General features: G+C 40.2%; 1 protein-coding gene across 4 annotated transcripts; it reads left to right on the top strand.

Annotated features, from left to right (window-relative positions):
- Positions 1-1,600: 1,600 nt before the first annotated feature.
- snx16 (sorting nexin 16) lies at positions 1,601-19,930 on the top strand. 4 transcript variants are annotated; one of them, XM_073488763.1, is made up of 9 exons: positions 1,601-1,731; positions 4,235-4,797; positions 5,813-5,899; positions 9,206-9,354; positions 9,622-9,691; positions 10,841-10,977; positions 11,258-11,380; positions 13,455-13,497; positions 16,425-16,498. In XM_073488763.1, the coding sequence occupies exons 2-8, from the start codon at positions 4,387-4,389 to the stop codon at positions 13,471-13,473; spliced, it is 996 nt and encodes a 331-aa protein (XP_073344864.1). In that variant the 5' UTR covers positions 1,601-1,731; positions 4,235-4,386; the 3' UTR covers positions 13,474-13,497; positions 16,425-16,498. The 4 variants fall into 4 exon arrangements, with proteins under 4 accessions (XP_073344864.1, XP_073344866.1, XP_073344865.1 ...); XM_073488765.1 differs by having other exon boundaries at positions 13,458-13,492; positions 16,425-16,489; XM_073488764.1 differs by having other exon boundaries at positions 13,455-13,492; positions 16,425-16,489.
- The last annotated feature ends 344 nt before the right edge of the window (positions 19,931-20,274 follow it).

The following is a 20,274-nucleotide window of genomic DNA, read 5'->3' as shown; positions in this document are numbered from 1 at the left end:
CATGCATTCATACATTTTATTTCCTCCGTTTTCCAGTGATAACGAGTTAATTTCATTTGTTTTCTCGAGATCTTGAGTTATTATCTCGAAATAACAACTGCCGTTTTCCCGAGATAACGGGATAATTTTCTCGAGATCTCGAGATAACGAAACTTTGTTTTCCTGAGATAAAGATACAATTAATTTGAGATCTTGAGAAAACAAAACGATAGTGTAGTATATTAAATCATTGCAGGAAACATCATTCAGTGTAGCAATGTCAGAGGTGCAGGAGCATATCGATCACTGCGTCACATATCTTTTCAATCGAGGCCTGACACAGGCTGAAATAGCATTATGCCTTGCTATTACAGATAATATACACATTAGTGTGCGTAATCTAAAAAGACGGTTAGCAAGGCTTCAGCTATATCGGCGGCGCAATCTAAGTGAGCCTGATGTCATCGTTAACTACATAGCTGACCAGCTACGAGGTCACAGGCGTCTCCATAATCTCAGGCCTATCATATCACAGTCATTATCTCGAGATCTCAAATTAATTATATCATTATCTCGGGAAAACAAAATTTCGTTATCTCGAGATCTCGAGAAAATTATCTCGTTATCTCAGGAAAACGGCAGTTGTTATTTCGAGATAATAACTCGAGATCTCGAGAAAACAAATGAAATTAACTCGTTATCACGGGAAAACGGAGGAAATAAAATGTATGAATGCATGGCCCTTTAGGGCTTCCGTACTTTAGGGCTTCCGTACCAGCCACTACTTGAATGCTTAATCTTTTTGCGTGTGCATGCAGAAAATTTGTGGTTGTGTTGTTCACATTTTGTCAACTTAAAGATATATCAATGCCACCTATTTAGCTTGTGTATGAATGCATATGACCTCAATTGTACAAGTTTTTTTTTATAGAGAAATTTTGAGGGATAAGATTGTGCAGGTCAAGCCTGATTTGTGTTCAGTCAGTTGCTCCTTTGTGGTTAAAGGTGTGGTGACCAATGATATTAAACTGCATATTTGGTTAGAAGAGTCTGTATAGCTTAATTTTCCATGTACATAGTGCAGTTCAAGACTCATGTATTCCTCTACTGCAGGTATTGCTCAAATAGATTACAGATTCTAATTTTAGACATTCATATGCATTTTCTTCCCTTTGAAAGATTTTTTAGGATCCATTTCATTTTTAAAAAAGGAAGAAAAAAAGGGGGATTATTCCCAAATTGTGTGGATGAACATTTTTTGAGTTACTGAGACTTCTTTCATAATTAGTGCAAAGCACCTTTGCAAGTATAACCTTCGCCACGCAAGAAATCTAAGGCACACACACTATGTGACTTCATTCAGATCCATTCGTTTCATTCAGCATATTCCAGGGATGATCAGTGACAGGCTAATAACAGGAGCTAATCTATACAATATGTAGATGCATAATTTCCCTACAGTTTAAAGTTTATTTAAAAATTATCAGTAGGCTGTAAAGAAGAAAGATGACAAAGAGCTCACATTGCAGTACAGTACAGTACAACGCAGTGCAGTATTATGTGTGCAACAGCGCCCTCACGTGGTTATCTTGACGCACTGCAGCTGTCGTAGTCTGAATTCAAGCGACCTAACATGAGCGGGGCAGGAAAAGAGACAGTGCAGTGGATAAACAGCAACAGGAGAATCGGACATCGGGCTACATATATGTAATAACATTATTTTCTGAAGAGGAGAGACACTGACCTTCTACGGTAAGCGAAAGTCCTTGTCATCATGCGTCATCCTAGCTTTGTCCATACAGGCTGCCCGTCCTAGCTTACTAGCTAACGTGAAGGTAACGTGATAGCCATATATCCCAGGGTCTAACAGGAAAACAGACGACAAGCCAAACGTGGTTTAAAAACGAGTCGGTTAAGCGTTGCCTTTAAATATTATTGGCAAAATACCTTAAAGAAAACAAACTAAGACATGTGACAAACCATTCGACAATGCCACTCTATTCGGCATGAGTCTAACATCATATGCAGCTCTGATTTTAATACAATTTTAGTTAGCCTACTTTGTTGAGACTTGTGTGAATAGGAGGCAACTGCAACTAAGTTACTTAAGGTAACCCAGCTAACGTTAGCTGTAGAGGTGACTGGTTTGCTTGGAGAATACGTCATTTACTACATTACCTGTTTTACTCTAAAGTTTTTGCCATTGTAGCCAACATGAACAAATGTACCTGCACATTAAGTGGTCAGTGGTCCATTCACTCACAGGTTCTGTTAATGGAGTTCGTAGCGTTCAGCAAACGGACGTTGTTTCAGTTAGGTTAGCTCGCGTGCTACCTTCGCCTCCCGAACGTTGGCCACATTGTTAGCCACTTTTTAAAAGACGCGACATAAAAGTACGAAATATTATACTAGCAGCCACTGTTGTGATGTCATGTCGGCTCCAGACGCAGCTCTTTCGTCATGTGCACCAAAATAGCCGTAGTCAAGAGTGAGTGAGTGAGCAATACCTGTCATTTTGTTTACACCTTGTATATTTACCTTTTCATCCTTTCTACACATTCTGCACTCCCAATGACATGTAGCTACATTACTAGCACGTCACTAGGATTTTCATTTCTAGTCATACAGAGGCACAGGGCTGCAGCAAGGGCAGCGGCAGCTAGCACTGGCTTGTCTGCGCTCCACTGGTGCTGAATTAACGTGAGCACGGTTGACAGGTAGCTGCCAGCCTCTCAGTCTGAATAGAAATCGATTTATGACCCGCTCGTCCATGTAAACCAACATGCAGGGTCCTCCTCCTTTATCTCCAATCAAAGCATCATGTCTCATTCCTTTTTGCAGCATCCGCTGGGGTTGGTCAGACTTGAATCGGAACTGATGGATAAAACCTAATCACTGTTCAAGATAATCTGACACACCAATTATCGACAGGTCTTAACAGCCTTTCCTTCCATCATGAATTTTACACATAATGCACAAATCCATAAATAATGAAGGACGTGGCTCATGTCAATAATTCATCAGCCCTCACAGTCTGGTACCCGTATTTCAGGGTAATGTTTGCTGACAGATTCTGCTCCATTAGTGTGAGTTTCAGATTTTTTAATACCATTGTTTCCTTCCAGATAACATCTCTGATAGCGGAACTTGTGTATCAGCTGATATCGTGCACAGATACCAGTGCATTAAAGATATAATATGTAACATTTCTGCCTGAAAATGTCTGAAAACAACCAGACCTGTGTTGTATATTATTGAGTTGTGTACTACGCCATAATTTTCAGGAGAGGGTCAGGGAGTGAGGAAGGAAGTCAGCGAACGGGACTCAACCTAACACGGATAAAACTTAATAACATAACCTCATCTGTGAGCACGAAGGTAGATTTTTATTAGCAATGGCGGTTGTTAAACAATGAAGACAACATCTCCCATGATCCCACACATGCTGTGCATTTTTAAAATAATTATTTATGTTATTATTTTTGATCATCTGTATAGTACTAACCCTGTAATCCTGTCATTGTTATATGGCATGGCTAAGGTTAAATCCCTTATAAAACAAAAATGCCATAGAACTCTCTTTTATTATGTAGTTTAACAGGCATAACTGAAAAATAACACAAATAGATAAATCTAGGAATAAATATTAATTCTCTTAAAAGACTAAAGCAAATGTACACATTGCTGTTTTACTGGAGGGATTTCTCAGTGTATATTATTGCCAAATTGATGACATGCTTGCTCTGACAAATTACCAGAAATCACTTCTTTCCACTCTAAAACATTAGTTGCCAGTGGCAGCACAATGCAACTTGTAGGCTACTGTTATAGAGCAGCTAGGAAGGTTTGATTCACTGAAAAAAGGGCTGTTTTATCGGTGTGAAAGTACCTTTAACTTGATATATTTTTGTGCTTGGAAGATACACAAGTTGTTTTGTGTTTATGGATATTGGCTCCTTGGGCAGTAAAACATATGTTTGTCCCATGCAGGTGTACTGGACACTGCTGGGAAGAACATTTTCGCACTAATAAATTACACAATATTAGATCAGTGCATTGACTCGTGTACTGGCCTCTACCCAATCTCGAATTTAGGCTGTATTGGAGGCATTTCCAATACTGGTACTGGTAAGTTTTAGATTATTCTGGAGAGCCCTTTTTTTCCTGCAGTCTGTATTTGTTGAAGCTCATAGGCAGTTTTGATCATGATAAATACAATAATCATACCAAATTATTCTTGTCTTTCCTTGTACAGGTTGTTCAGAGTCTTCATCAGCCCCTCTTTGTGTGCATTACTGCCTCTCTTCATCATAACACAGCACCTCTGAAGCAAGCCAAAGTCAGTGTAGGTGTGAAGAACCCTGCTGACTACCTCGGTAGTGGGGCAGGAGCACGCAACTCAGGAAGATGGCATCACCCTTTGTGCCTGTCCCTGTGCCCATGGACAGAGCCTTGTCAGGAGGTAGCAGCAAGCTCAGACGGCCACAGCGGGCATCATCAGTAGGCAGCGTCTCCAGCAGCTTATCCTGTTCCTCCATCGACAGAGCGGCCAGGGAGGACCACCGAAGAGGGAGTGAAGGATTGGGTTCCCAGCACCAATCCCGCTGTACGGACAGGGGCAGCCGGAGCAAGACACCGCCACCAATTCAGAGCCCCGTGACACGGGCCAGGGTGAACGGGACTCTGGATGGCTCTGTAGAGTACTCCAGCTGCCCCCGCTCCATATCAGATCCTGTTGGGAGCCAGCAAGGCGAGGAGAGGCCTATTACACCCACTGTGCTGGGATATGAGGTCATGGAGGAGAGGGCCAAGTTCACGGTATGAAGCCAGGATATCAATCCTGACAGCCTTTTGGAACATGCGTAGTATATGTGGCTCAGCTCTCCAGCTTAATGCTCTGATTAATGTTCAAATGCTACATTTTTTAGCTTATACTGACATGTTGTTTGGCAGCACTTATAGTTACAGGACAACACTTTCACACAGGGGAAGGACATGCTCACAGACAGGATGAATACATGCTCACTGAGGACAAGCACACAGCAGGATGCGTACTAGAGATACAAGTCTAATGTCAACATTTACTTAGCTCACAGGCGTTTTTATTTGGATAGAAATCAACAATGGAGAAATGAGTTGTTTTGCACTTTTGTTTTACAGAAGGGATGTCAGTATTTTTCTTCATTCCATTACAGGAGCTGAACTTTGGTGTACAAGTGTGGGCTGTGTAGAGGAAAGAGGAGGACAAGAATAATTGACATATATTGGACATATTAACATGTTGGCGAACAGTCAGGCAATAAAGACTATGCAGCTTTGTTTTCCAGTTAAATTAGGTCTGCAACTAAGGATTATTTCATTATTGATTATTCTACCAATTATTTTTTTCAATTAATCGATGAATCATTTAGTCTTTAAAATGTAAAAAAAAAAAATGCTCATCACAGTTTAAGAGAACACAGAGTGATGTCTTCAAGTTGCTTCTTCAGTCCAACCAACAGTCTAAAACCCAAAAACTTGTCATCATTAATGAGCAAGAAAAACAGCAAATGCTTACATTGAACCAGCACGTTTGATTAAGCATGAAAAATGACTGGAACAATAAATCGATTATCAAAATAGTTGGCGATTCATTTTTTTCTGATCCACTACCTGAACAGTCGTTGCAGCTCCAACTTAAATTTTATTTACTTTAGTTTGCTGTTTTATGTAATAGTCAGTTGTATGCATCATGTTGGACACAAGTTAAGTTCACCTGGAAAAAAGCAACAACTCTAATCTTTTGCAGTTATAAACACAGGTTTAAAATTGTGTTTTCTTTTCTCTGCTGCAGGTATTTAAGGTCCTGGTCAGGAAGACGCCAGATGAGAGCTGGGTTGTTTTTAGAAGATACACAGACTTCTCCAGACTCAACGACAAGGTGTGTTTTTGGTGAAAGTGTGGGAAGTAATCTGGCCTGTTTGAAGCTTCTATTCAGTCCATTTTTATAGATGCCGTTTGTGTCTACTTGTCGCTTTCAGCATGCTTTCTTTTGTTTCTGAGTGTGCTGGGGGAAGTGATTAGAGCTACACAAAGAAGCCCTCTGTTCCCAAATAGCCAACATCACCGGAGACAACAAGGGAAACAGGTCTCTCGTGGTTTTGGGTAATACAGTCTGGTCACAGATTACAGAGAGGGAAACTAAAGCTCCACTGTACTGTCTGAGAAGAAAGAACATACAACAAAAACATGATGGTTGGAGAGCTGACGGACAAAAATGATCTCTGTAGGCTGGCAAAATATTGATTCAATCTATAATTCCAATTTACATTTTTTGCCTGGAGATATACTTGCTTTAAACAACCCGTGGTGGCTGCCTCGGGTATGCTGTGTCCATCTGGAGTGTCAGTCTTACACGTCCACAGAAATTAACGCTACATCTCCACAAGATGCTATACGCACATGAACGGTTGGGGCAGTATAGGGCGTGGTTAGAAAGCAAATATATCGCAGGCTTAATGCAGACACAGTACACCCAGGCAAGAAGAATGGGAACACCCTACATTCAACACAGATAGAGAGGACAGGAGGGGGTGTGGACATCCGTTCCTCCATTCCTGTGGCTTTTCCACAGAGGCAGCTGTAAGCTACTGTGCTGATGTTGTGTTCCCCTGCATGTTATGTAATGTACAGGTCTCATTGGTCATAATTTAACTAGTTTGAAATGTTTGAACATCGTGTGCATTTGTAACTGCTTCGGCATATAAACACAACATCTGGATGATAATCCCACGTGTAAATATTATTACAAGTACAAGGCAAACATGCACATCGATATAAACGGCGGTTACTTATTATGGGCAGCACATGATCAGGTTTCCATTATGCAGCACTGCCTCCTCACTGGGTGGTTGGCGACAGATATTTGTGTAATAGTTTGGACCTTAGCCAGCATTGCTCCGCACTGTTCATGCACAATGCTCAGGCTACCAAGTGTGAAAACAAGTAGTGCACACATGCATGCACACACACCAGCCCACCTCCTGCCAAGCAAACTAACGTCAGGGCTTGTTATCAATACAGCTGGCTACATACAGTCAAGGATAGCTTTATCTTAATCTGCATACATCTGTTTTGAGGATTTAGTAAATCACCAATCAGCACTCACCAGTAATGTCACAGGAGTAAAGGCAGAGATGGAAGAAGGCATTATTAACTTTGAAGGCTCCTGTAGCGGCAGTCAGAATGGAACAATAAACAGTAGATTTCAGGGAAATCAGGTATCAGGTTATGCAACAAGACAATTAGAAATATTTAGGAACTCGTCTTGAAATGCAACAATAATTGTAACTAAAAGTGACTACCCACAGTACAAAAGTCTAGATCTTGATAAGTAGCGATGACTGGTCATTTTGGATTGAGTCCACATAACTTTTCTTTCTGGCAGAAGCACTGGAAAAGCTGGGTTGAAGTACTTCTGTAGTGAGAGAAAAATCGCTGTGCATTGGTTTTGCCATACATTAGCTTATACTTCTGTGACAGAGGACTGACCACATAGCGTATAGCTAACTTACAACACGTAGGAAGATAAAAGCAAAGCAGTCACCAGCAACATTCAGTGTGCGGCTCATCTGCTCCGACAAATGGACATTTCTGTCTCTGTTAAGAGAGGGACAAAGCCTGACAGACAGCCACAGGATAGACAGCCAGCTCCTCTCTTTTCTTGGTTACCAGGGTCACAGTGATGAGTCCTCTGAATAATTCAAAGATTTAGGCTTTTTCTAGGCAGCCGCATGCTGCTGCAGATGTTCTCTCCTCATTGGGAACAACTGAAAAATGCTCTTACTTAATTTCATGCAATAGTGACAAGTTTGCTGTCATTCCATCAAAATCTGAGCAAAAAACTACTGTGTCCTAGATATGGTGAACCTGACACAACTGAGTAAGGTGAGAAATACTTTGTTGGAGACATTTGGCTTTGTCAGTAGTTCTACACACAGCTGCAATCAGCTTAAATATGATATGTAGGCAACGGAACAGTACAGTGGTACACTGAAGACACAATAATGAATACATACAACAAAACTGAAAAAATAAATGAAATATTGTATGTCTTGCAAGATAAAGGATATAAATATATATATATTATAAAATTGATGAATTAAATCATGAAAACAACTTAATGTAACGGTGCCCTCTTACTTAAAGGACACTATGTAAGTAACGATTGAGCTGGTAGTTTAGTGGAGTAGTGTTAGAGAAGTGGCGGTTTGTTTTTACTTTCGCTGGCTCTGTAACGTCTTGTAACGACACATATGCCCCCTCCTCTGTTCTCTGTTCCTTCCTATCTGCCTGCACACAGGAGAAGGCCTCAAGCTCCAACACTGAGTCCAGTGCATACTGGTGAACCTTTTGATTGGCATAAGTTTTCATGTGAATCATTCCATCTACCCACTGAGCGGCTATGCTGGAGACCAGGGTGAAATATCAGAAGTTGTCTGGTTTCATATGTAAACGCATTCCCTCAGTCCGTCATCGCTCAAGGAGGAGGAGAGTGAAACTTTCAAATAATGCATCCCTCCAACTCTGCCTGACAGCAGAATGGCACTGGCACAGTGTGGTTTTGCACACACAACACAACGACTTAACAAAGAAATTAAACTTTTTAATATAAGGAAAGCTGTAAGGAAACTGTCTTGCCCCTTGTTTCCTGTAGCAATTTGTAATAGTTTCAGCAGGCATATGTGTGCAAGCAACAAGTTCTCTACGTTACACAAGCTTGGGTTAGCTTTTAGTGTAACACAAAAACCCTCACAAAATGTCAAGAAAGGGAATTTTTTTTTTTTACCTATTTTCTTTATCAAACAGAAAATCCAAGTTTTTCTCTTGCCAAACTAAGACAAGCTTAATTACCATGTTAACTCATTATAAAATAACAACATTCAAACTTGACAAAAATTAAATAAAACGGTTTGGACGTGTATACCTCCAGTTTGTTGTGACCATGACACTACAACAAGCTATGGATTACATCTGAGCATGTGGGGGACGCGTCCTCCAAGTGAACTCTGTAGAAAGTAGCATAAACAGAACTACTACGTGTCCGTTGTGTTCGCAGCTGTCTGTGCACACGTGTATATTCAGGCCCTCGGTGTCGCTAACCTGACACTTTTGTCTTACTGTGTGTGTGTGTGTGTGTGTGTGTGTGTGTGTGTGTGTGTGTGTGTGTGTGTGTGTGTGTGTGTAGCTGAAGGAGATGTTCCCAGGCTTCCGCCTCTCACTGCCTCCTAAGCGGTGGTTTAAAGACAATTATGACACCGACTTCCTGGAAGACCGACAGCTGGGGCTGCAGGCCTTCATGCAAAACCTGGTTGCACATAAGGACATTGCCAACTGGTATGTGACATTTTTATGTTGTGTTTTTTATGCTAAAATACAGTTATTAAGCCTGTTTGTGTAAACTATGTGCTTTGAAACATAGTCATATGATAATGAATAATTTCTGCTTTTAAATATGAACCATTCAAACGTCACAACTGCCAGTACAATTCTTTTTTTATTATATTTTTTATTGCTGAATTTATTGCTTTTATTATGTACAGGCTGGACTGTTCAAGTGCAATAAACACACATTTATGTTATCCCATTCTTTCTCTTTTACAGCCTGGCAGTAAGAGAGTTTCTGTGTCTGGATGACCCACCCGGGCCTTTTGATAGTCTGGAGGAGAGCAGAGTATGTGTGCATTTACATGTGGAAGTGTGTGTGCTTGTGTACCTATGTGTGTTTGTGCTGCTATTCATGTCACTTCAAGGCCTTTTAAAGAGGATTCTTGTCATTATTGCAGCAGCTTTGTGAACCGACCAGGTTTTGTCCATAGCAGAAAGTAGCCTATAGTAAATCATCTCGTCAAACCGTCAAGTATCTTAAATTCAGTAAAAAAATTCCTTAGACTCATAATTTTAACCAGGCTGCTGCTGCATCAGGTCCACCAAATTCTGCATCTCAGACGCTGCACGTCAGCCAAAGTTTTTGTATGGCCATTACTCTTAAGACAACATTAAACGTTGATGCTTTTAAGAAGTGTTTGAACTCTGCAAATGTATGGTTTAAACGATTAATTGATTAATTGTTTAGTCTATAAATTACGTCTTCAAATTGCTTCTTTTGTCCAACCAACAGTCCAAAACCCCCATACTCGAGCAGCAAATTATTACCTTTAAGAAGCTGTTTGACATCTTTACTTGAACAATGACTGACACAATAAATCGTTTATCAAATTAGTTGGCAATTTTTTTTTCAACTAATCAATCAAAACTCACCTTTAAAGAACTTTAAATATGTGATTAATGTTTTTAGATTTGCTTTTTTGATATTTGTTTCTAGTGTATCGCTTTTATGTTCAAATGTTAAGTGTCTTTGAGTCTCTTGAAAAGCGCAATACAAATAAAATGTATTATAATTATTATTATTAATTAATCGATCAGAAGTTGCGGCTTTAGTTACTGCTACACCTCCATGCGTGCACTGTATTTAAGTCCTACATTTTACAGAGAAATTAATTAGCTTGATGGCATACCGCAGGGACTAAACATGTCACAAGTTTTGCTTGTTCCCTTAAGCTGCCCATGTAAAATAGTCCTTCACCTAGATATTTTTTCAGGCCAACTCCTTGAGTCTGTTTTAAACAGTTTAATACTACATTTAACACATGGCTTGAGATGAATGCATAGTCTACTTTGGGATTTACTTGGTGAAATCTCCTGCATCCAAAAATGTTGTCCATGGCTTCTCCTCTGTTGCTTGTCATGGTTTGTCTTTCATCGTTCGTTTCCACCGTCAATATTTTCTGTTGTAATTTTCTCCATCACTGCCTCCAACTAGGCATTCTGTGAGACTCTGGAGGAGAGCAACTATCGTCTCCAGAAGGAGCTGATGGAGAAGCAGAAGGAGATCGCCTCCCTGAAGAGGAGGCTGGAGGAGAGGGAGAAGGCCATCCTGCTACTGGAGAAGCATATCAAGTCAGTAGACGCGCACACACACACACACACAAACATGAATGCAAGATTCAGGAATAACTGTCTTGCACACACATGTAACATACAAATTACATGCATGCAAGTCACATCTGGTACAAATGGATGTCGTTATTGAGGTCCACATGCAAGTTATCAGTGCTAAAATAGCATCACATGTAGTAACTAAGTCATTAAGAACTGTCTGGTTGTGTGTTTGTGTGTGTCTGTGTCTGTGTGTGTCTGTGTCTGTGTGTGTCTGTGTGTCCGTGTCCGTTCTACTCAGTGGTGAGTGTGTGAGCCCAGAGTCTTTATGTGGTCTGTCAGCTCCAGGCAGTGAGAGCAGCGCAGATGTAGATGTGGAGTCGTCGGCTGCAGAGGCTGATCAGGACATGCCGGACGAAACTGGGTAAAACACAGACACTTGCTTCAAAAGCAACTCAGACAGCTGCATGATAAGTCCAGTAAGCAATAATAAGTATTTAACGTTTGTACTCACAGGCGCTATTCTACAGAGCAAATTAAATTTCCCCATTTGGTGTTTTCCTGGAAGTGAAACAGAACGTCAGGGCAAATTCCTATTGCTTTAGGAGGAGGTTCAGGGGTTGAGGGCAAGGTTAACTGGTGAAAATGAGCTGCTGCACATGAATCATCTTGACAACTGAAGATTTTGCTTCTTCCTGTCAGGTTAACAGGCTGTGTACATAGGAGGTGTTTACGCCCCTCTATTTCTATTTTGATCAACGCAGCTGTCTTTACAGGACACGTAATGGCAACCTTTTTTCTTGCGCGCACACACACACACACACACACATTTTACAAACATACCCTAAGAACAGTGAATATGATGATGTAGGGGCAGGTCTAAAACAGCACATGGCAAGCAGGAGCAGATTTAAAAACCCAGAGTCATAATCACTTAAACAAATGTGAAGCAAGAGAAAAAGAAAGGCCTGGATCTCTCTTTAGCTGAAGCAATGAAAAACATGACTGATTGTCTATCTAGCATGGTGTACTTGATTGATAAGGAGTAGTGATGGGTTTTTCCTGCCTCAGCCTCTACTACCTAATCAAATTACACAAGTATTGATCTGAAACAGGCACTAAACTAATCACATTTCCTTTGATTCAACAGTCCTGTCCAACTATCAGTCTCCTTTTCTTTTTGCAGTTTCTTGGTTTATTTTTCCTTATCAGCACCACTTTTTAGAAAACACTCCCAATTACTGCAGACAGTTCGCAGACACAGACATTATAAAAGTAACTACATATTTTCTACATTTTTTTTATTACCTATTGACGGCACATTCATCTCTATCTCCATATGATGGCCAGATATCAGTGCTCATTTCCAGCAATTATCCAATTTGCTGGATATTGGATGGATATATTCTAAAGCAGACATGTGACTTAAGTAATTTATTCCTCTTGTAGAGCAGGTCAAGTCAAGTTGAGTCCTTAGTTATAGGGTAATAGATCTTGGTGCCTCTAGTGATGTCACTCAGTGGCTAAGTGGCATTGTGATTGATATAGGCCCCAGGATTTAAAAGAATTAGGAAGAAGATTGTGCAGGGGAAAGGTGATATCTCTGGTTCAGCTTTATCAATTTTGATCATTTGTATTTAGACTGTCCATAATGAGTCCAGCAGTGTTACAGGAGTGCAACTCTAGACCAGTGGACTGCTTGTTGAAACCTGGTACCAACTGGACATTACCCACTGAGTGACATCACAGGAGTCAGTTAATCAGATTACATGCAGCTTCCACTGGAGCCACGAAAGGATTTATACTACTGTTTTCACCATGACCCCAAGACACTGCAGTATCCAGTCTTTATAAAGAATATGGACGAGGTATTATTACCTGTCCCATAAAGACACATTTAGCCAGTTTATCTAACCTGTTCAAAAAGTATGACAATTAACTGAATTTTTTGTTATAATTATTGATATTGAGTGACATAAATGTAATCAAACAAAAAACATTTAAATCTTATTACTTTATTTTCTTCTCAATCAAAAAATATCCCCCTAACACTTTCAATCACTGAAATACTGACAGCAAAAATAAAAAAAAACTGAAAAACTAATCTGAAAACATTGAATGAACAAAGACAAGTCATTCAAGTCATCATTTCTCAGGTCAAGTCTCAAATCAAATCATCTAGTCAAGTTGCAAGTCATCAAAGCAGTGACCCTAGTTGACTGCAGTCCAAGTCACAATAACTTGAGTTCATATCTCTGTTTTAATGTCAACAAATGCATAACCCAAAAACAAGTTAGGCCTGAATGAGGCCACAATTTAGGACTTGAGCACATGTCTGGATGAACACACAGGCCTCCAACATTCCCTTTTAAAAATGTTTCATTGGCATTACGTGTAAGTAAAGGTGAATAACATTGCTATTATTTTATTCACAGTTGTTTGTTTGCTTATTAAAATGTTTTTCCCTCCCTGTGTTTTTTTGCCCGTATACTTCACAGCAGCGCTGCCCCAATCTGAAAACTGAGCCCCATAACATGTGAGGTACTTCAAATACCAGCTCAGCAGGCTAACCCTATGGCATAATGTCTTTTCTTCTTCTTCTACTCAATAACATGCATCCCATGGTTTACTACTGCACTGTAATGAAGGTGTTCTGTTTTATGGTATCAGTGTGTTAAAGAATAGCTTTGTATTATTTTTAAGTCCTTCTTAATACAGTACTCATGTCACGTTACATCTGAGTATTGTATTAAGATTTACAGTCATGGAAAAAATTATTAGACCACCCTTGTTTTCTTCAATTTCTTGTTCATTTTAATACCTGGTACCACTAAAGGTATAATACAATGAACACGACAAAAAATGCAGCTGATCACATAATACTTTATGTCCTATTTGACATTCTTAAGCTTAATTGTATTCCCAGGGTATATAAGAGGCCATTTCATGTCATAAGCAGCACTGCACATGCAAAGGCTTAGAGTGGTTTCCTGCTTACATTCAAGCCATAGCACAACTCAGAAGTTGTCAGCTCTCACATAATGCCTAAAACAAAAGAATTATGTGAAGCCACAAAGGCAGCCATCTTGGCACTGCTGGAAATTGGCATGAGTGAGAGACAGGTAGCAAAAAAACTAAAGATCTCCAAGACAGCTGTTCATTACAACAAGAAAAAACAAGCCGAACACGGCACTACCAAATTGCTACCTGGCCGCGGCAGGAAACGTCTCTCTACCCCACGAGATGACCGTGCACTCGTCCGTTCCTGTGTCAGGAATCGTCGTCAGACCTCCAGGGACCTTAAAAATGAGTGGGCACTGTCGAGAAATGTGACTTGTTCGGCAAGGACAGTTCGAAACCGACTTGTTGAAGCTGGTCTGAAGTCACACAGAGCACGGAAGAAGCCCTTCATCAACGAAAGGCACAGGAAGGCCCGGTTACTCTTTGCTAGGGATCACAAGGATTGGACTGTTGATGATTGGGCTAAGGTTCTCTTCAGTGATGAATCCAATTTTGAGTTGATGCCCACTCCAGCTAACTTACTGGTTAGGAGGAGGCCTGGAGAAGCCTACAAACCAGACTGTCTTGCCCCTACAGTAAAACATGGGGGTGGATCAGTGATGATCTGGGGTTGTTTCAGTATGAGTGGAACAGGGCAAATGCAATTGTGTGAAGGGCGAATGAACCAGGTCATGTACAGGGCTACTCTTGAAAACAGTCTTCTTCCATCAGCTGGAAAACTCTTTCCTGCCTCGAATGACTGGATTTTCCAACAAGACAATGCCCCTTGCCACACAGCAAGGTCAGTTAAAGCCTGGATGGAGAACCACAACATTCGCACCATGCCTTGGCCTGCTCAATCACCAGATCTGAATCCAGTTGAAAACCTATGGAAAATCATCAAACTCAAAATGGAGAACCACAAGCCCAAAAACAAAGCAAATTTGTTTGAATTTGTGCAACAGGAATGGGCTGCTGTGACAGCAGAACAATGTCAGAAGCTGGTGGAGAGCATGCCAAGACGCATGGCTTCAGTCATCAAAAACAATGGTTACGCAATCAAGTACTAACTCCTGTGTGTATCATGTGTTTAAAGCAAACAGAAAAGAAAACATGGAATGCTTAAAAGCAGTGTTTTTGGCAGTACAGTGCCATAGCTATTGATGTAAGAACTTAAGTGATTTTGGTTACTATCAAGAAAACCATGGAAAATGGCTAGATATCAGCTCTTAAATTAAACTCTTACGAGCTATTTTTGTTGTTATCATTATATTTGTCCAAACAAATGTACCTTTAGTTGAACCAGGCATTAAAATGAACAAGAAATTGAAGAAAACAAGGGTGGTCTAATAATTTTTTCCATGACTGTACTTGAAAAAAGCCAAACCTATTTTTTAATTGGATTGTTATCAGTGTTGGGGTCAATTTACTCTCAGTGCAGCTAATTCAGGAAGATTACTAAGATTGTCTGTAGTGGCCTCATGGACACGAACCTTAAAAGAAGAGTCTTTAAGCTTCAGATCCTTGAGAGACTAAGGTTGCAAAAAACAAGATTATAATAGCTAGTTGTCTCACCAAACAGTGAAATAATAGAAGTAAAGTATTGAATATTATTTCTACTTCTTGAATTGATTGATCTGAAAATGATTTGTCCCCACCTGTGCTGTTTATTCATTGTATTCAATGTTCTGTGAACTTTTGGCTGCTCCCCTGCATCATGTATCACTAACACGTGCTGTTAGTGCCTCTCTTTCACATGGTGATGTGTGCTCACTACGTGGGCATTGTAGGTCATTGGATTTCAGGCCTTTCATCTTCCTCTCCCCATCTCGTGTCATGATATGCAGGGAAAACATTCTTGTATCCCGCTTTTGATATTAAAGAACCAGATTTGGATCTCAGCTAGTCACAAATAGAGTTGATTCTGCACTATAAATTCTAAGTGCTGTATCGTAGGCAACTGGACTTGTTTCAGTTTCTTGAAGACGTTTCACTTCACAGGCTTCTTCAGTTCTAACATCTTCAAGAAACTGAAACAAGTCTAGTTGCCTACGATACAGCACTTAGAATTACCATGACCTGGATGACTGAGAACCTTCATCAACACTCTATAAAATATATCATCATGTGCATGTTATATTTTGGGGATGTAGACCAGTTGTGATCCATTATCTGTCATGCAGTGCGAGATGGGAGTGAGTCAGATGTAAGGCCTGTCTTCCTGCTGTGTTATCAGTTTTCAGTACTGGTGTTGTGACATTTAATAACATGTACAATATCTGTCTCCTTCCACAAGTATGGCTCGCAACTGGGGCTGAATAAGCGTCTCTCCTCTACTGTATATGTCTTCTTATATCCTCTCGGTCTGTCTGGCTTCATGTTTGTCTGACGTGTACAGTTCTGTCATTACATTTCATTTGATTTGAATCCTGAATGTATGTCCTCTGCTGTCACCTCCCTCTCTCTAGTGGCAGATGTGAGGTCCAGCCGGTGCGCTCCTCCGCCTGTTGGTGTGGACCGTCGCTCAGCGCCTCTCCTCCGGTCATCCAGGTCACGCAGCTTTACCACCAGAAGCTGGAACACTAACAATGAACGCCGGTCCTCCTCTTTACATTTTTTCCTCCATCTCCTCCTCTGCCACCAGAGCACTCCACCTCCCTGATGCTTGAGAGCTATTACATACCCTTCTTTTGTGTTTTTTTATGGAGTCTCTGACTTCTCCTTCCTTCCATCACAACTCCTTTCTCAGCCTTCCAGACTGTAGCCGCTGTTTGACCTTCCGGCCTTGGGGTTGGATCTGACGCAGCCTTTAACTCAAAATCTTCGTATTGGGTTAAAAGGGAACAGTTTTATACTGCGGCAGCCTGGTTCACTTATATTTCCATGTACAATGGCTCAAGGGATATTTTATATGGCAAAAGACTTCATCCTGAAGACCTTGTGCAAATTCCTACAGGAACAGTATCTGAAATTACATGGTTAAACCTCAGATTAAGTTGATCTTTCTTAAAACTTTGTAGGAATTCTCATTTTTGCACCTCCTACTGTGGCTGCCAGATTGGATCAATTTGATCCTGTGGTCACAAAGACAAAGTTTGGCTTCTTGACCAAAAAAATAAGATAACTTGAAGACTCACACCACTGGGTGGTTTGATGATTTTCACAAATGTGACAGTCTCCAGAAAACCTGAAGCTTCATCTCACCAGTTTCTGCAGACGTGCATTGCCTTATGGCTCTTCACTTGTGACAAGCAGCCCATCCTCACAGCAGAGAAACAACACCCCCTTGTGGAGACAGAAATAAGAAAATAGTCTGGATCAGTAAAATGTCTCAGGATACGTGTTGGTGACCAGGTGGGTATCAAAGAGGACTGATTACTTTCTGTTTGCAGGTACTTCCATGTCACTGCTTTGTACTGCCATTAACTGTCATTGAGGCTGAAAACAGACATTACTCGAGAACAATATGTTTTCACTTTAGTCAAACTCAGTTTGCATCAAAAAGCTGACATTCCCTCATGTTTTTAGTGCCATGCATGAATTGCGGTAAACCAAGCCCTGTGAGAATCTGTAACGTACTGCACTAAGAGAGAGAGCCAAAGGAAATGTGGCCTGTCATAGTTTTTCACATTTCCTCTTGTTCACACAAACATGCATCAGTTTGCTTCAAGGCATTGATTATGCCAATGCAAGTCATAAATATTTACAACTCTAGACCTCGTGTGGCGCCTTGGCTGTTAACGGTGTGTAGATTGGGCTATGAGAATGAGATATCGTGATTTGGGTATAATTATAGGAAACTTCACCCATTTTTCAAAAAGACAGATTTCTCTACTTACCCCTCCTAGTATGTAGCTGTGCAGATGGATTTGGTTTTATTTGCCCAAGATTTTAAGATATCCACATGTAAGGTTTCTGCCTCTCATGAAAACAGTTAAAGTTAATGGAATATTGTTTCTGGTGCTAGAAGTACAGAAAAAGTACTTATTACAGCAATTTGTCTTCTAATAATATAGTCATGGGGGATAAGAGCTATCTCCACAGCGCTGGAGAAAAGTCTGGCTGCACCATTTCTCACTCCAGTTTCAGGGGCAAAAAATGCTCTGGCTTGTTCGTTTTTTTGTGTAAACCAATCACAATAGTCTTGGGCAGGGCTAATCCCAAGGAACCTATAAATAGATCAGATTATAGGTTCCTTGGCTAAACCCAGGATGCAAAGGGGGTGCGCCTGCAAATTAGTGTCAGGGTGAACTTGTTTTGCATGTAGGGAGGCGAGCCCTGGCAATCAAACGGTTAAATCTTTGCGAAATATAAGGCAAGAGCTGTGAGTTTATTTAAGTTCTTACCATTAGCAACCAGGTTGTTAGTGTTCGTAATTTGCCATGCAGGTTGCTAGCTCTGAGGTTTTTTTTCTGTAGGTAAGGGGATTTTTTGAAAACACTAACATAGATAATGGAAGGAAGGAGAACAAAGCCTGAAATAGGTGCCCAATGGCAGGCTTATACCAACAGTCTGCATCAGCTGAGTCAAACTAAATGAACAAAAATCCGTCTCAACAGCAACATCCGTGTGCTAGCATCCATTGTATTGAGGAGGAGACAGATTTTAAAGAGCAAGATATCTAAAACTTTCTGCACAGAATACCATAACTATTTGCAATGCTGTAACTGTAAGAATAAGTGAGACAGCTTTTTGTAATTTGGGTGAACTAACTCTTTAAGGAACTTTAGAAACAGTTGATCATATATTTATTATAAGATGAACCTAGCCTCAGGAATGGGCCCCCTTCAGAATATAACCGAGTGGTGCTAGTTTACCTGAAGCAAAACAGGACGTTTTGCCCTGGGAGACTAATGAACTACAGTTGAGAAAGCAGAGGGAAATGAGAATTTTTTTTTGAGGCAGGCCTTTGTAAATTAGATACAGATCTGTAATGCATTTCAGGAAAATCTTGATGACAGAGGTCCATCTTAGAAAGCTTTGTATCAGCATCCACTTTTACCAGACCTACACGTCATCCCCCCAAAGCCATATTTTTAGACGCAAATAACACTTGACAGGTAGGGGTTTCACATGTGGTTGTGTGTGTTGACCAGCTGTTTTCACTCTTCGGTAATGAGTTAATGAAGCGTGTAATAACCACAGCTAATGCTAAATCATCTCAAACTAGGCCTAGATAAAGGCCATGTGATGCACTTTATAGATGAATGGCAACCCATATTGTTTGCTAGGATATGGCTTTTACGACTTCATTTGTTTGAGACAGAAACGTGCCTTTTTTAATCACTGAATCTGTCTTGATTCCCAAGTGGATCTAATCTGTTGATATATGGGTGATGTATTTGGATTTTTGTTAATGTTTCGCTGTCCTGTAAATTCCTTGCCTTGAGTGCCTTGAACGTCATTCACTTACTTTTTCTTTTGATGTGTTTAAATAGCTTTATAGATATGGACATGATACAATCCCCATCAGTTCCACTCATGGAAATGTTTTAAATGACACTCATATGTTTACGTTGTTGACGGAATAGACTGAATCAACATGTTTTCTGTAATAATACATAAATAAATAACAAGTCTTAGTTCACATATACACCCATAGTTGCACTGTAAATGATTTAAATGAATAGCATTTGGTGTCACAATCTAAGTCCTGGATTTAAAGGGATAATTCACTGCAAAAACCTGGTCTGAAATGCATACCGTAGATGCTGTAACACATACTATAGCGGAGATCTTTATCAGAAATACATATTTAACTCATTCACATGGAATGATATATTAAATACACATGTACAGTAAGTATGTCACCTCACATTTTAAAGTCTCTGCCTTTATTAAATTACATGGTGTCAGTAGTTCCTGCTTGGGTGAAAATAAACTGTCAGGTCTGATAAGTCTGCACAGATGTTGTGGGCTTATTGTATAGTATGGCTCATTTTAAAAGTGTGTTTCTTTGGAAAATGTAATAAATTCTTACCACAAAAAAAACCCTCTTTACAACCAGAGTATCTTTTAAGCAGCCACACCAAAAATTACAGTGGATCAGCTCACAAGAGGAGGGCCCCATGTATTCTGTCTGAGCAGCTTCATAGTAATGATTTTACAACACACCTGGGTCTTAACAGGGTTTGCCTCGCGGATATTTTTAGTTTTTTTATTTACATTCACCCGTCAAAGCAGACAGTGACTTCATTTTATTGAATCTATGAAAGATGTTGTGTTTTAGACCCTGGTTTCTATTTAATTAGGTAGAAAGTTAGGTCATGGGCCAAAAGGAGAGGAAAAATAATTGGCTTCTTGTGCAGATTCATAGCA

This window comes from Pagrus major, chromosome 19 (assembly GCF_040436345.1).
Source record: "Pagrus major chromosome 19, Pma_NU_1.0".
NCBI lineage: Eukaryota > Metazoa > Chordata > Actinopteri > Spariformes > Sparidae > Pagrus > Pagrus major.
Note: the sequence above shows the minus strand (reverse complement) of the source record. Positions and strands in the feature narration are given on the sequence as shown.

Bases quoted from the DNA above. Each gene is read 5' to 3' on its own strand.
- snx16 (XM_073488762.1), top strand. From the start codon at position 4,387: ATGGCATCACCCTTTGTGCCTGTCCCTGTGCCCATGGACAGAGCCTTG. The intron at 9,355-9,621 runs GTATGTGACATT...TCTCTTTTACAG, and splicing joins CATAAGGACATTGCCAACTG to CCTGGCAGTAAGAGAGTTTC. The intron at 10,978-11,257 runs GTCAGTAGACGC...CGTTCTACTCAG, and splicing joins CTACTGGAGAAGCATATCAA to TGGTGAGTGTGTGAGCCCAG.